This window comes from Populus nigra, chromosome 14, assembly GCF_951802175.1.
Source record: "Populus nigra chromosome 14, ddPopNigr1.1, whole genome shotgun sequence".
Taxonomy (NCBI): Eukaryota; Viridiplantae; Streptophyta; class Magnoliopsida; order Malpighiales; family Salicaceae; genus Populus; species Populus nigra.
The window spans coordinates 4036623-4049491 of record NC_084865.1 but is presented as its reverse complement, the minus strand read 5'-3'; the positions used below and the strand labels follow the sequence as shown (position 1 = coordinate 4049491).

At 36.1% G+C, this 12869-nt stretch overlaps 2 protein-coding genes across 6 annotated transcripts; both read left to right on the top strand.

Moving 5' to 3' along the window:
* The first annotated feature begins 321 nt into the window (after positions 1 to 321).
* LOC133672840 (uncharacterized) lies at positions 322 to 3837 on the top strand. The gene is made up of 3 exons (XM_062093380.1): positions 322 to 894; positions 1665 to 2413; positions 3228 to 3837. The coding sequence occupies exons 1-3, from the start codon at positions 607 to 609 to the stop codon at positions 3751 to 3753; spliced, it is 1563 nt and encodes a 520-aa protein (XP_061949364.1). The 5' UTR covers positions 322 to 606; the 3' UTR covers positions 3754 to 3837.
* Positions 3838 to 4281: 444 nt separating this feature from the next.
* On the top strand, positions 4282 to 11967 carry LOC133673470 (uncharacterized). 5 transcript variants are annotated; one of them, XM_062094300.1, is made up of 4 exons: positions 4915 to 5050; positions 5891 to 5909; positions 6164 to 6912; positions 11302 to 11967. In XM_062094300.1, the coding sequence occupies exons 2-4, from the start codon at positions 5904 to 5906 to the stop codon at positions 11825 to 11827; spliced, it is 1281 nt and encodes a 426-aa protein (XP_061950284.1). In that variant the 5' UTR covers positions 4915 to 5050; positions 5891 to 5903; the 3' UTR covers positions 11828 to 11967. The 5 variants fall into 5 exon arrangements, with proteins under 5 accessions (XP_061950286.1, XP_061950287.1, XP_061950283.1 ...); XM_062094302.1 differs by lacking the exon at positions 5891 to 5909 and having other exon boundaries at positions 4282 to 5050; positions 11316 to 11513; XM_062094303.1 differs by lacking the exons at positions 5891 to 5909; positions 11302 to 11967 and adding an exon at positions 8500 to 9669 and having other exon boundaries at positions 4282 to 5050.
* Positions 11968 to 12869: the final 902 nt, after the last annotated feature.

The following is a 12869-nucleotide window of genomic DNA, read 5'->3' as shown; positions in this document are numbered from 1 at the left end:
GTAGGGTAAAAATTCACCATGGTTCATTTATAATCCAGTTCAACTGCATTGAATTGATGAAATACGATGAATATATGATAAATCCGATGAAATATCTTCACAAATCGAAGAAATTTTCCTCCAAGAAATAGGGGAGGCATCCACGACTCCATTTATAAAATCAAGAGGCCTGCTATACAGACAGATTGAATGTTTTTATAATGACATGATGTATCTTCCCCATAACACAAGCAAATTAAACTAATATACAGCTTGTGCGATGCCCTTTAAAGCACATGCACAACTTGTTGACTGTCTTTAGATTCACTCGATAGATCTGATTATTTTACTATTACAACCTGTGCACAACCCTTGCACTACATCACATCTACAGCTAGCAACAACCAAGTTGCTCAACATCACAGAAGCTCTTTTCCATAACAGTGGCTTCGTGGGAAGTTTGCTGTTTCATGTCCGGAAATCCCAGCTGTTGTCTGGTCCATCATAGGGCTACATGGTCATGTCCCTTTTTTTCTCATAGTACTTGCTAAAAAGGGAAAAAGAGAAATCGGATGGTCTATTTTTGGAAATAAAATAGAGCATCTTGCTTTGATAAAGACTTCGAAAATGAAACAAGAGACACTGACATTGGTACTGGTGAATTTTGCGGGGATTATGCAGAGAGCTGATGAGTCTTTGTTGCCAGGAGTGTATAAAGAAGTTGGTGCAGCTCTACATACAGACCCAACTGGGCTGGGTTCACTCACTTTGTTTAGATCAGTAGTTCAGTCTTCTTGCTACCCATTAGCAGCTTACCTTGCTGTGCATCATAATCGTGCCCATGTCATTGCTCTTGGTGCTTTTCTTTGGGCTGCTGCCACCTTCCTTGTTGCCATATCCTCTACATTTTTACAGGTTCCTCTTGATCTCTCTCTATCTCTTTATGTGGAGATTTTTATTTGGCTCTTTTATCTTTCTTTTTTGAGCGACATTTTATAGTTGTTCTGGATATCTTAGTTGCGATTCTAAGAAACCCATTTTGATGTGCTTTTATGGTTACATGAGAAGATCTAGCTCCAGCAAAAGGGTTGGTCTGTAAAATGGGGTTTATGAGTTAATGCCTTCTTAGGTGAAATCTTTACGTGCTTGTTTGGGAAAACGATGTAGCATTTAGATTCGGAGACTCTTTCTTGTTGCATCACTTGCTAGCATCTCGTGATATTTTTTTAGGACATTGGATTTGTACAATTATTCCACTAAAGGAATGCCACTGTACGATATTTTCACTCTACGTAAAGGCTTTTATCAACAGAGGATCAGAACCTATCAACACTTCCTAGAATGTTGGAAAGTGGACATATCATTTGATGGGTCACACATAATCCCAAATGGTTAATTTGGTGGCTCTATTAGATTGCAATAGATTCATGTTTGATAGCAGTACATGGAAATCTGAAGTGCTATGAACTCTTTTGTCGAGCCACGCTGTTATTAGAAGGAATGGATAATTAATATAAGTTCAAAATGATGGTGCTTATTGGAGAATTTGATGAGAAAGAGCTGAATTTGTTGCCAACTCTTTAAGGAGATTGGTGCTTTTTATTCTGTGCAGATAACAGTGATAGATAACTCATGTATTTCTTTGAACGTCTAGTGCTTAATTTTGCATCTGATCAATTAATTAGGTGGCAATTTCAAGAGGTCTAAATGGGATCGGACTTGCCCTAGTCATACCTGCCATTCAGTCTCTTGTTGCCGATTCGACAGATGAAAGCAATCGCGGTATGGCATTTGGATGGCTCCAGCTAACAGGAAACCTTGGCTCCATCATTGGAAATCTCTGTTCGGTACTACTAGCCACAACATCGTTCATGGGGATAGCTGGTTGGAGAGTTTCTTTCCATTTGGTTGGAATAATAAGTGTAATAGTTGGTGTTTTGGTCTATCTCTTTGCCAAGGATCCACACTTCTCCGATACTGATGGTAGAGCTAAAGATAAAACTCCTCAGACTTTTATTTCAGAGTTCAAGGACCTGATCAAAGATGCGAAGTCAGTTGTAAAAATACCAACCTTCCAAATACTTGTTGCTCAAGGTGTCTCTGGAACATTTCCTTGGTCTGGTTTATCATTCGCTCCTATGTGGTTAGAGCTTATTGGATTCTCTCATAAACAAACAGCATCCCTCCTGAACATTTTTGTAATCGGTGGTTCATTCGGTAGTCTGTTTGGAGGAAGAATGGGGGATATCCTTGCTAAACGCTTGCCTAATTCTGGGAGAATAATGCTATCACAGATAAGTGCTGGTTCAAGCATTCCTTTAGCAGGGATTTTGCTTCTGGTGTTGCCATATGATCCATCAACAGCATTCATGCATGGTCTGGTCTTTTTCACCATGGGACTCTGCACATCCTGGAATGCTCCAGCTACAAACAAGTATGTATTCCTATTTCACTTAAAGAATGTTTCTCTTTCTTTTTCTTTTTATTATGGCTTTCTTGCCTTAGGATTTGAAGGGGTGTAAAATGAGGAGAATCAAAAGCATAGAAGAAACCGTGGCTTCTCATTGATCCATCTAAGTAGTACACATGACATGCACACGAGGGAGTTGTCATCAACTGTTAGTTGCTGTTGAAACAGGACACCCGTTACTATAAAAGATGACTAGTCACAAACCATAACACATTGATCTTCGTAGTGGACTAGGTTCTTGCCCCAGAGCAGCTTTAGCCAAAGGATTTCCCAATTTCTTGCAAAATGATATTTAACGTAAATCTTCCTTCACCTTCATTAGATTAAGATTGTAAATTTTTTTCTTAAAACTTGTAGAAAACTTTGATGGCTTGAAAAGGACCCTCGTGTAAACATTAATCTCAAAGCTTGCAATTTGCAAGCGTCAGGGATTATGCTGGCCTTATATCGCGATTATGCTAAATTCATTGGTACGTCTCACAAATTATTCCTGCTGCAAGCACTTGAACAGCAATTACCCTAAGCGTGGCACTTGATAAGTTCCAGTTTTCACGAATGACATTTCCTTGTGAGCATTCGAGTATGTTCTGCTGCTCCAGGTGCCTAGAGCAGCGTAAAACATATGCCGGCTTATGTTTTTTAAAGTGCAATACAGCATGCTGTGAAGTAGCATTGATGGCCAATCTAGTTCCCTACTAGTTCGATGCATAAAGAAACGATATTACAAACAGAAACGATGTTTAATGAATCTGAATTGTCTGACATATTGTTTGCACAGTCCAATATTTGCAGAGATAGTGCCAGAGAGATCTCGAACAACAATCTATGCTTTGGATAATTCATTTGAGTCCGTACTGTCTTCTTTTGCTCCCCCAATAGTTGGCATTTTGGCTCAGCGCTTATATGGCTACAAAGTTCCCAAAACATCATCGGATTCTGTCAAAGTTGAAACAGATAGAGAAAATGCTGAATCACTTGCCAAGGCACTCTTCATGTCATTTGTCATTCCAATGTCAATATGTGTTTTCATCTACTCCTTCCTCTACTGGTCGTATCCAAGAGACCGGGAGCGGGCAAAGATGAATGCGTTGATAGAATCAGAAATGCAACAAGTAGAGGCACAGGATTGTCCTTTCGGAGAAGAATACTCTCAACTACATCTTTCAGAATCAAAAGGGCTTGAACTTGATGGAAAGGAAACATCAGAAACTGATGTAGAATATGGAAAAATCGATAGGTTGGATTTCGATGATGATAGCGACGACAAGGCTCTACTTTCAAGTAAACTAACATCCTCAGATTAGGAGACTGGTATGATTAGTGGTATGTAGTGCCTGTTTGAGGATTTATTTGCACTGAGTTTTAGTAAATTTTGACCTTTTTTTTAATTAATATTTTTGATATTTGTAGATAGTTTTTATATATTAATGTTAAAAATAAATTTTAAAAAATAAAAAATATTAATTTAATGTATTTTTTTAAAAAAAATTAAAAATAACTTCAACTATATTTCCTAACAATCTTGAAAAATGACACCATTATTTAACACTTTCAATCGTTTACATGATCAAGGGAAACTCTCTTTTGTGATCATGTTTATTACAAAAATAAAATTAATTGGAATGTTGTTGACTGGAAATGTACCAAATTAAAACCATCTGTATGACAAAGTTGAAATCTTATTTAAATACAAGAATATAGTCTGGAACGTTGACGAAATCGCCACACGGCAAACAAGTAAACAACCACTGCTTTGAATTTGAATAGACGGCGCATGACATTACCTGTGAGAATTCTATTCGTCCTCTCGTCTGATGCGATGATCTCTGATGGAAGTTTTGGGTTTTCAGAATTTAATACGGTGCAAGATCAAGAATGACATATGCTTTTCCTTGTAAATGCTTAATTAAAATTTAATTTCTGAGAAATATTTGAAGATCAGATCAAGAGGGAAATAAAGAAAAATAGGCATAAAAATATCCAATATAGACTTGAGGAAAAGGGTTATAACTAAAGGCAAAAATGGTAATAAGGCTCGAGTGGCTATCAGACATTGATTTTTCTTGAGGATTCCACGCAGGATCCCAAAATTCTTGTCTTGACCTCTGAATGCTGATTGGTGGACTCTGCTCCCCTCCGGTCCTTCTTTTCCTTTAATAAAAAGAACATAACTTGATACTTCAGAGATCAAATCCCCCCCTGTATCAAATTATCAATCCACGAAGTCAACTCTTCTTTCTCTCTAAACAGAGGATCCTCTGTTTTCTTCGGTTCCAAAATACAGAGGACTCTGATTTCAGAGAAACTTCAACGATGAAACAAGAGACTCTGACATTAGTGCTAGTGAATCTAGCAGGGATTATGGAGAGAGCTGATGAGTCATTGTTACCAGGAGTGTACAAGGAAGTTGGTGCAGCTTTACATACTGACCCCACTGGTTTGGGTTCATTAACTTTGTTTCGATCCATTGTTCAGTCTTCTTGTTATCCACTAGCTGCATACCTTGCTGTGCATCATAATCGTGCCCATGTTATTGCTCTTGGTGCTTTTCTTTGGGCAGCCGCCACTTTCCTCGTTGCCATTTCTTCTACTTTCTTAGAGGTTTGAGACTTTGAGTCCCTCTATTTGTGTTGTTTCTCTCTTTTTTCAAGATTTGTAAGTTGTCGTAGTTTTGAAGCTTTAGTCTTTGTTGTAAATTTGAATGCCCCCCTTTTTTTCTAGTTTTGTCGGTGCGGTCTCTGTTACAGATTCTTCATTTTGGGTTATTTTTCATGATTTTATTAGAGGATCTATTGATAGGTTCTAATGAATTTCTTGGTGAGGCTGGTTTGTTATACTTTGCAGAAGAATAGTTGAATATGTGAATTGCTGGGCTGCCTGGATTAGTCCATTTAATTGCTATATTACTAGGAATATAGGATTTTTCCAGATAAAATGAGGAAATTGGGTTTGTATTCCATGGATGTCATCCTTCTTTTACACTAGTTCAAACCTTTGATGAATAAATATGGCTATTGGCCTATTACCACAACACCAGCCATAGATTGCAGGTTCAACACCAGCCATAAATTGCAGGTTCAACTTACACTATGACTGTCCTATCTTAAGGTGAGTAATGACCTGGATTAAGAAATTTCTTGAGCAGTGTTGAAATTGTGATTCAATCATGGGTATGGTTCTACGAATACTGATATTAGACTAGTAAAAATGCTATTTTTCTGTGAGAAATGTAGTGAAGGAAGCTAGTCAGAAGTATTATTACATTTCTTGTTCAAGACCTTCATTATTACGACTAGAATTTTGGTATGAATAATATGATTGGCATCAAGAAGCATTTGTTGGAGAAAGTTCTCTATGAAAGAAAAATGAAGTAGTCATAGTTTTGAAGTCTTTATTAGAGATGTTGAAGTGTTATGCTGCATTCTTTCATTTGTTATGCAGAAATAAGAAGACTATGAAGGTAAGCTGAACAATTTTCTGGTTTGAAAAGCGAGTCCTTGTGGTTAAATTGGATACTTTTATCAGGAATCTTTTCGGCAGGTTATATACTTTGTAACTGAACTTGGAAGAAACAAGAAAAAACACTCTTGAGAATAGGAAGCTTGCTATTTTTGGTGGTTTGAGTCTCCTGGATGGATAATCATAAAAGAAGAACCCCTGCTTTTCATGGCATGACCTCTTGCCTGATTTAATTTTCTCGCATTTGGTTATCAGGTAGCGGTTTCAAGAGGTCTAAATGGGATTGGACTGGCCATAGTCACACCTGCCATTCAGTCCCTTGTCGCTGATTCAACTGATGAAAGCAATCGTGGCATGGCATTTGGATGGCTACAGCTGACAGGAAACCTTGGTTCCATTATCGGAGGGCTCTGTTCAGTTCTAATAGCCTCAAGAACATTCATGGGAATACCTGGCTGGAGAGTTGCTTTTCATCTGGTTGGAATAATTAGTGTAATTGTTGGTATTATGGTCCGCCTTTTTGCTAACGATCCACGCTTTTCTGATACTAATAGCAGAGCTAAAGACCAATCTCCCAAGTCTTTTATCTCAGAGGTGAAGTATCTGATGAAAGAAGCAAAGTCAGTTATAAAAATTCCATCATTCCAAATAATTGTGGCTCAAGGTGTATCTGGATCCTTTCCTTGGTCAGCTTTATCATTCGCTCCAATGTGGTTGGAGCTCATTGGCTTCTCCCATGAAAAAACAGCATTTCTCATGACTCTTTTTGTAGTTGCTGGCTCTCTTGGTGGCCTGTTTGGAGGAAAGATGGGGGATGTCCTAGCTAAACGCTTTCCCAATTCTGGGAGGATATTTCTGTCACAGATAAGCTCTGGTTCAGCCATACCATTGGCAGCAGTTTTGCTTCTTGTATTGCCTGATGATCCATCGACAACATTCATCCATGGTCTGGTCTTGTTCATCATGGGATTTTGCGTATCCTGGAATGGTCCAGCTACAAACAAGTATGCATTTCAACTCATCATCTACCTTGATTTTCATGTTCGACTACCAACAGCATTTGCTTTTTTCATCCTAGAGAGTTACAATCAACTGATAACATGGTATTGAAATAAGATATCTGCACAAACATGGTTTCAAATATGTCAACGTCCAAGTTTATAATTGAAGCAGCGTAGTGAAAGATGGAAAATCAGGGTATCTCAAACTCTAAATTATAGCTCTAAATCGTAGAAAAAACCCTCCTTTCATAAATTCTGAATTCAATAATAATAATCTCTTTTGAAAAATTACATATAAACTTTAAATAGTGATTGGAACCAATTTAGTTAAATAAAATTAAATCAAATAGAATTCTTAATCCTAATTAAGTAAAGAATACAAAAATCACTAGGAAAATAATGGATTAAAAAAGTATCTTCTATTTTTAATTTCAGGATCTTTTCTATCTCGCCTAGTTACAGCAAGCTCATCCATTATAGAACTAGGTTTGTAAAACATTTTAGCAAAATTTGAGCACAATCCAATAATCGTATTAAAAATTTGTTTGTTTCCATCAGAAACATTCCATGTCATTCTCCTTTACTTCAAAAAGACTCAACCTTGAGTCAACATCTAAATTTGAATATAGTGGCTCATCATCATAATTAGGATAAATGTCAAAAACATTGAAAGTCGTAGGAATATCCATATTTTTTGGCAAATTGACAACATAAACTGTCCTTTTATCTTGTTCATTAGAATACCCTTATTATGTTGTAAGGATCATATTTCTTCTTCTATAGCTTGTTATATGGTCCCAACTAGAAATCTCTCTGTGTAGAAACACCATCGCCTTATCTCCTTTCTTGAACAATTTAGCATGATGTTGTTTATCAACAACATCCTTGTACTTGGCATTGATTTGTTGTAACTTATGTCTCATCTCAACCCGTATAGTGTATGCATTCGCAATCATCGTCTCGACAACAATGCTATAACCACCACCCTTCTAAACTAGTACAAGATCAAGTATATGCTTGGGACACAACATATACATAATTTTGAATGGTGATTTACCTGTTGCCGACTCTATTTTTCCATTTAATTGGGATGTGTTGTGCTATTAAAATTCAAGGATTAATCATACATTTTCCACAATATCTGTCAAAAGTGGTCATAAAACTTTTGTCTCGATGAACAGGTCTTCGCCCCTTTATACAAATGAACTACCTTTTAGAAGATAAGTCGAGCAATACTAAAAGCGTTGTTGGTCTTATTATAAGGGATTAAATATGTCATCTTTGGGAACATTTTAACTATAAAAAATACATAATCCATTTTCCTTTATGTATAGGGTAATCTAAGTATAAAATTCATAGACAAGCCATCCCATATATTTTTAGGAATAGTTGAAGGCATATGTAAAATAGTATTCATGCTTGCCCTTTGGCAATTTATCAAATATAGCAATTTTACATAAACTTACTAATATCCCATTTCAATTGAGGTTAATAATATATGTTATTGACAACAACAATATTCCTCTCATTCTAAGTGACTATCTAAGTTTTCTCCATGCAAATCCTGAATCACCTTCTTTTGTAATGAAGATAAGAAATGCAAAGTAACCATCTAGATGGTGGCCCAGTGGTAAGAGTTTGAGACCAAGAGGTTTGCTCTCTCTGTGGTCTCAGGTTCGAGCCTTGTGGTTGCTCATATGATGGCCACTGGAGGCTTACATGGTCGTTAACTTCAGGGCCCGTGGGATCAGTCGAGGTGCGCGCAAGCTGACCCGGACATCCACGTTAAACTAAAAAAAAATAAGAAATGCAAAGTTGTTAACCTAGCATCATAAACCTATCATAAATTTGGAAATCATCAATGAGCATGTTTTGATTCTTTCCCTCAATTCATTAAAATTATCATCATGCTCTACAATTATTCCAAACAATCAAATCTAGTAATCTCTCATTTTAAGTTAACTAACAAGGTTATCTTTCTACTTAAAGCATTGGCAATCCTATTTTAGACTCTAGATTTTGATTAGGAACTGTTGTAAGTAAATCACGCATCTCACATGCATATCATTACTAATTCAATTATATGTATATGGGAATTTCAATGCCTCATGATCACATAATAGAGCACAAATCCCTTGCTTATCAGGTAATGCTTTCATTTCCTCATAGTCCTAAAAATAGTTTAGAATGCACGAGTCTCTTCTCTCTTGAAACAATACAATTATAATCCCTACATTATAAGCATCACATTCAACCTCAAACAGTTTGTCAAAATTTAAAAGTGCTAAAATTTAAGAGATGCTTAACTTTTCTTTAGGGGTGTTCACGGTCCAGTTCGGTCCGGTTTTAACCAAAAAATTCAACCGAACCGGAAAATAGCATTCCTGGTTAATATAACCCGAACCGAACTGAGAACCGGTTCAAACCGAACCGGTTTTGTTCGGTTCGGATTGGTTTTCTAACATTAAAAATCAGAAAAACCAAAATGTTTTTGCTACTTCCATTCTTGCAAGGCAACCATGAAATAAACCAGAGAACAAGAGGCTGATTTGCCACTCACAATAAGCGTCTCAATCAACGAGATTCTAATAAGAACCGGTTTGACCTGCTTGTTCGCTAAAGCCTGTCACGTTAGGCCAACGATCTTTTTTCAAGAGATGAGCGGCATGGTATAAGGCTCGACTCACTTATAGGAGAAGTGACCATAAAATAAACCAAAGATTTAATGTTAACATATGAGAGAGAAGAGCACAAAGAGGAGGGAGGGAGGGATGGGTGGGGCGGCTTGAAATGGGGGCTTGAAATGGGGGAAAGGGAAAAGCCAATTGAGAGCTGTTTGGATAAAGTATGAGAATTGGAGAGGTGAAAGAGTGGGATCCAGAGCTGTGAAAGACAAGAAAGGAACCTTAACAAGATGTGAGAGTACATGAAGCGGGGGGAAATAGAAGGGGGGCGGCTGGAAAAAGAGAATGGGTAAAGGGAGGGGGGGCTGGAAACATAGGGTTAGGATATTTAGGTTTAGAATGTTTCTTTTTATACCTCTATTTTAGGTTCAATTAAACCGGTTTGATTTAGTCCGGTTCAATCGGTTTAAGCTTTTTTTAAACCGGAACTGAACCGAACCGGGTGATTTTTCTTGTTTTTTAATCGGTTTATTCAGTTTTTTCTATCGGTTTGGTTTTTTCGGTTATTTTTTTTCCAATTTTTTCGGTTTAATCGGTTGGTCGGTTTTTTTAAACACCTCTACTTTTCTTTAATTGAAACAAAGTATTTTTCTACCTTCTCTCCCTAGTCGAACTTTCATTTCTTCATAGAGAACTTTGTTTGGATAAGTTATGGATTCTTCATCAACAACAATAACAACAATAATAATAATATCTTCTTAAAAATTACATACAAACTATTTAAATGATGTTTGGAATCAACCTAATTAAATAACCCTATACAAAGTAAAATTATGTATCCTAATTATGAAAAGAATCTGAAAATAAGTAGGATGATGATGATGATGAAAAAAAAATCTTATAAGTCTAATTTAAAGGCTTTCTCATTTAGCTAGTTACATCAAGTTAGTTCTTTATAGAATTGGGTTGGGCTTGTGGAATATTTTGAAAAAATATGAGTAATATCGAAGGATTGAATTAAAAGATATGTATGTTTTCATAAAAAAAAACTAGTTTGACACCTCAGAAATTCTTTGAATTTTTCCTTATTTTTCTAGTCCATAACGTATAACGTCAATATGATTAGCATCAATCCTTATGGAGAATAGTTATGATTTTGACTAATACGTTCTAGAGGCCACGAGTGTAGATCGGTAGATACAAAAATCCAGTTTGCAATTAGCATTTGATAATACAACTCGTGAAGATATTATTTAATTTGCAGAAACCCAATTCCATTATGTAACCTTAGCTTTTTTTCATCACCACCTTGGGTAGTCAGGTTTAAACTGCTTAGAATTAACTACTTCTCTGTCATGGTTTCGACAGCCATCTACAAATTTCACACTGCTGATATTATTAATAGAAGAAAAGATGTATTTAATGGAGCTGTCTAGCGCAATCTTCAACTAGTTTTTCCACTTCTATTGATTTTATGTTTTTCTGTTGTGCATACAATCGTCATTAAAATAAAGAAATATATATTGTTATATGGCTAAGAACTGCAAAGAATTATGGTCTGGATCTTGATGACAAATTTCTCTTTAAGCATTCAAACCCCTAATGTTGCATCCAGTAGCATGTCTTCCGCTGCTGCATAAACTACCTGGTATTGTTCATGTGCTGTGAAGTCATGGGGAATGATCCCTTGAAGCATTAGATAATGAAGTTAGAGTATATATTCCCACGTCTAATTTTTATTATATTATATATATAACTGGTGTTATAGTCCAATATTTGCAGAGATAGTCCCACAGAAATCTCGAGCGAGCGTCTATGCTTTGGATCGATCATTTGAATCTGTGCTATCTTCATTTGCTCCCCCTACAGTAGGGATTTTGGCTCAGCATGTTTATGGTTATGAAACTCCCAAAAAATCATTAGACAATGTCAAAGTGATAACAGACCGAGAAAATGCTGCATCGCTTGCAAAGGCACTCTACACAGCAATTGGCATTCCAATGGCATTATGTTGCTTCATCTACTCATTCCTCTATTGCACGTACCCAAGAGACCGGGATAGGGCAAGGATGACTGCTTTGATAGAATTAGAAATGCAACAATTAGAGGCAGATGATTCTCCTTTGAGAGAAGAACACACTCGATTGAATGTTTCAGAAACAAACGGACCGGATGGAGAGGAAAGAACCGAAATAGACATGAAGAATGGAAACAATGAGAGCATTGATTTCGATGATGATGACGACAAGGCTCTACTCTATCGTCAGCTAACATTCTCAAATTTAGCAGACTGACGAACCTGTCAGGCGAAAGCTGTGTTGCTGTTACATGATATACTCAGCTAATCGATATATACAGAAAAAAGTTACATTAAAACAACACTCATTTTGTATTAATTCATTGATTTGATGCTCGCTTGTGTTTCATCACCAAATTTGATTCCTCAAGCTCTGCATTTTTCTGGCATGAAAGTTGGGCACGTTTTTCTTGTCTTCAAATAACTTAAACTGTTCAATCTCTTTCAGCAACTTACTTGTTTGTGAATAATTGCAACAGCTTAAAGGAGGATCAATCATTTTAATATAACTGTAGGGGCGAGAAAAAAAATCAAAATATCAAGAATATCAATAAAAATTAACTCATCATGGTTGAAAATTTTAAAATTTAACTGGGTTCGATTTGGTTTTTGTTTGGGATGTAAGAAAAGAAAAGAAAAAACCCACTTCCTTTTCTCTCTTTGCACGGCTGCCCCTTCAAAATCAATCTTTTTATTTGTGTTTGTACAATAAGTGCTTGTTTGTTATATGTTGCACTTGTATTTCGCCAGCAAAAGCCCCTTTATCTTTCCTCCCTTCTTCCTCATCTTTACTCTCTCATATTCCTTTCCTCTCTTGCAAACTTTACCTTCGGAATTTTTGTTTCCTTCTATTTTTGTTGTTGTAAACCGAGTTGAAACCGAGTTGAATTCAATTTGGGGCAGATCCAATTGAATATGATGATATCCCTTTGATTTCCTTCACCTGCACACGTCATCTTCAGGTGTGTTTGAGATGGAAGTGCAGTGAAGTATTGTTGAGTTTTTTTTAATAGAATCCACACAAAAAAAACAAAAAACATATATTTTTAATTTTTAATATGTCACGATTTTTAGTTATAATTTAATCTGAAAAACAAGTTATAATTTAAAAAATATATATATGTCACGATTTTTAGTGAATAATCATAAGCAAAGTTTTAAAAAACTTGTGTATATCATATTCATAAATAATTATTCATCTAACAATCACTAATATTACTATAAAATATATAATCTTATTTATAAATTATGAAAACAAA

Coding starts and splice junctions, on each gene's coding strand:
- LOC133672840 (XM_062093380.1), top strand. CDS start 607: ATGAAACAAGAGACACTGACATTGGTACTGGTGAATTTTGCGGGGATT. Junction 895..1,664: donor TATCCTCTACATTTTTACAG/GTTCCTCTTGAT, acceptor TCAATTAATTAG/GTGGCAATTTCAAGAGGTCT. Junction 2,414..3,227: donor AATGCTCCAGCTACAAACAA/GTATGTATTCCT, acceptor TTGTTTGCACAG/TCCAATATTTGCAGAGATAG.
- LOC133673470 (XM_062094299.1), top strand. CDS start 4,763: ATGAAACAAGAGACTCTGACATTAGTGCTAGTGAATCTAGCAGGGATT. Junction 5,051..6,163: donor TTTCTTCTACTTTCTTAGAG/GTTTGAGACTTT, acceptor TTTGGTTATCAG/GTAGCGGTTTCAAGAGGTCT. Junction 6,913..11,301: donor AATGGTCCAGCTACAAACAA/GTATGCATTTCA, acceptor CTGGTGTTATAG/TCCAATATTTGCAGAGATAG.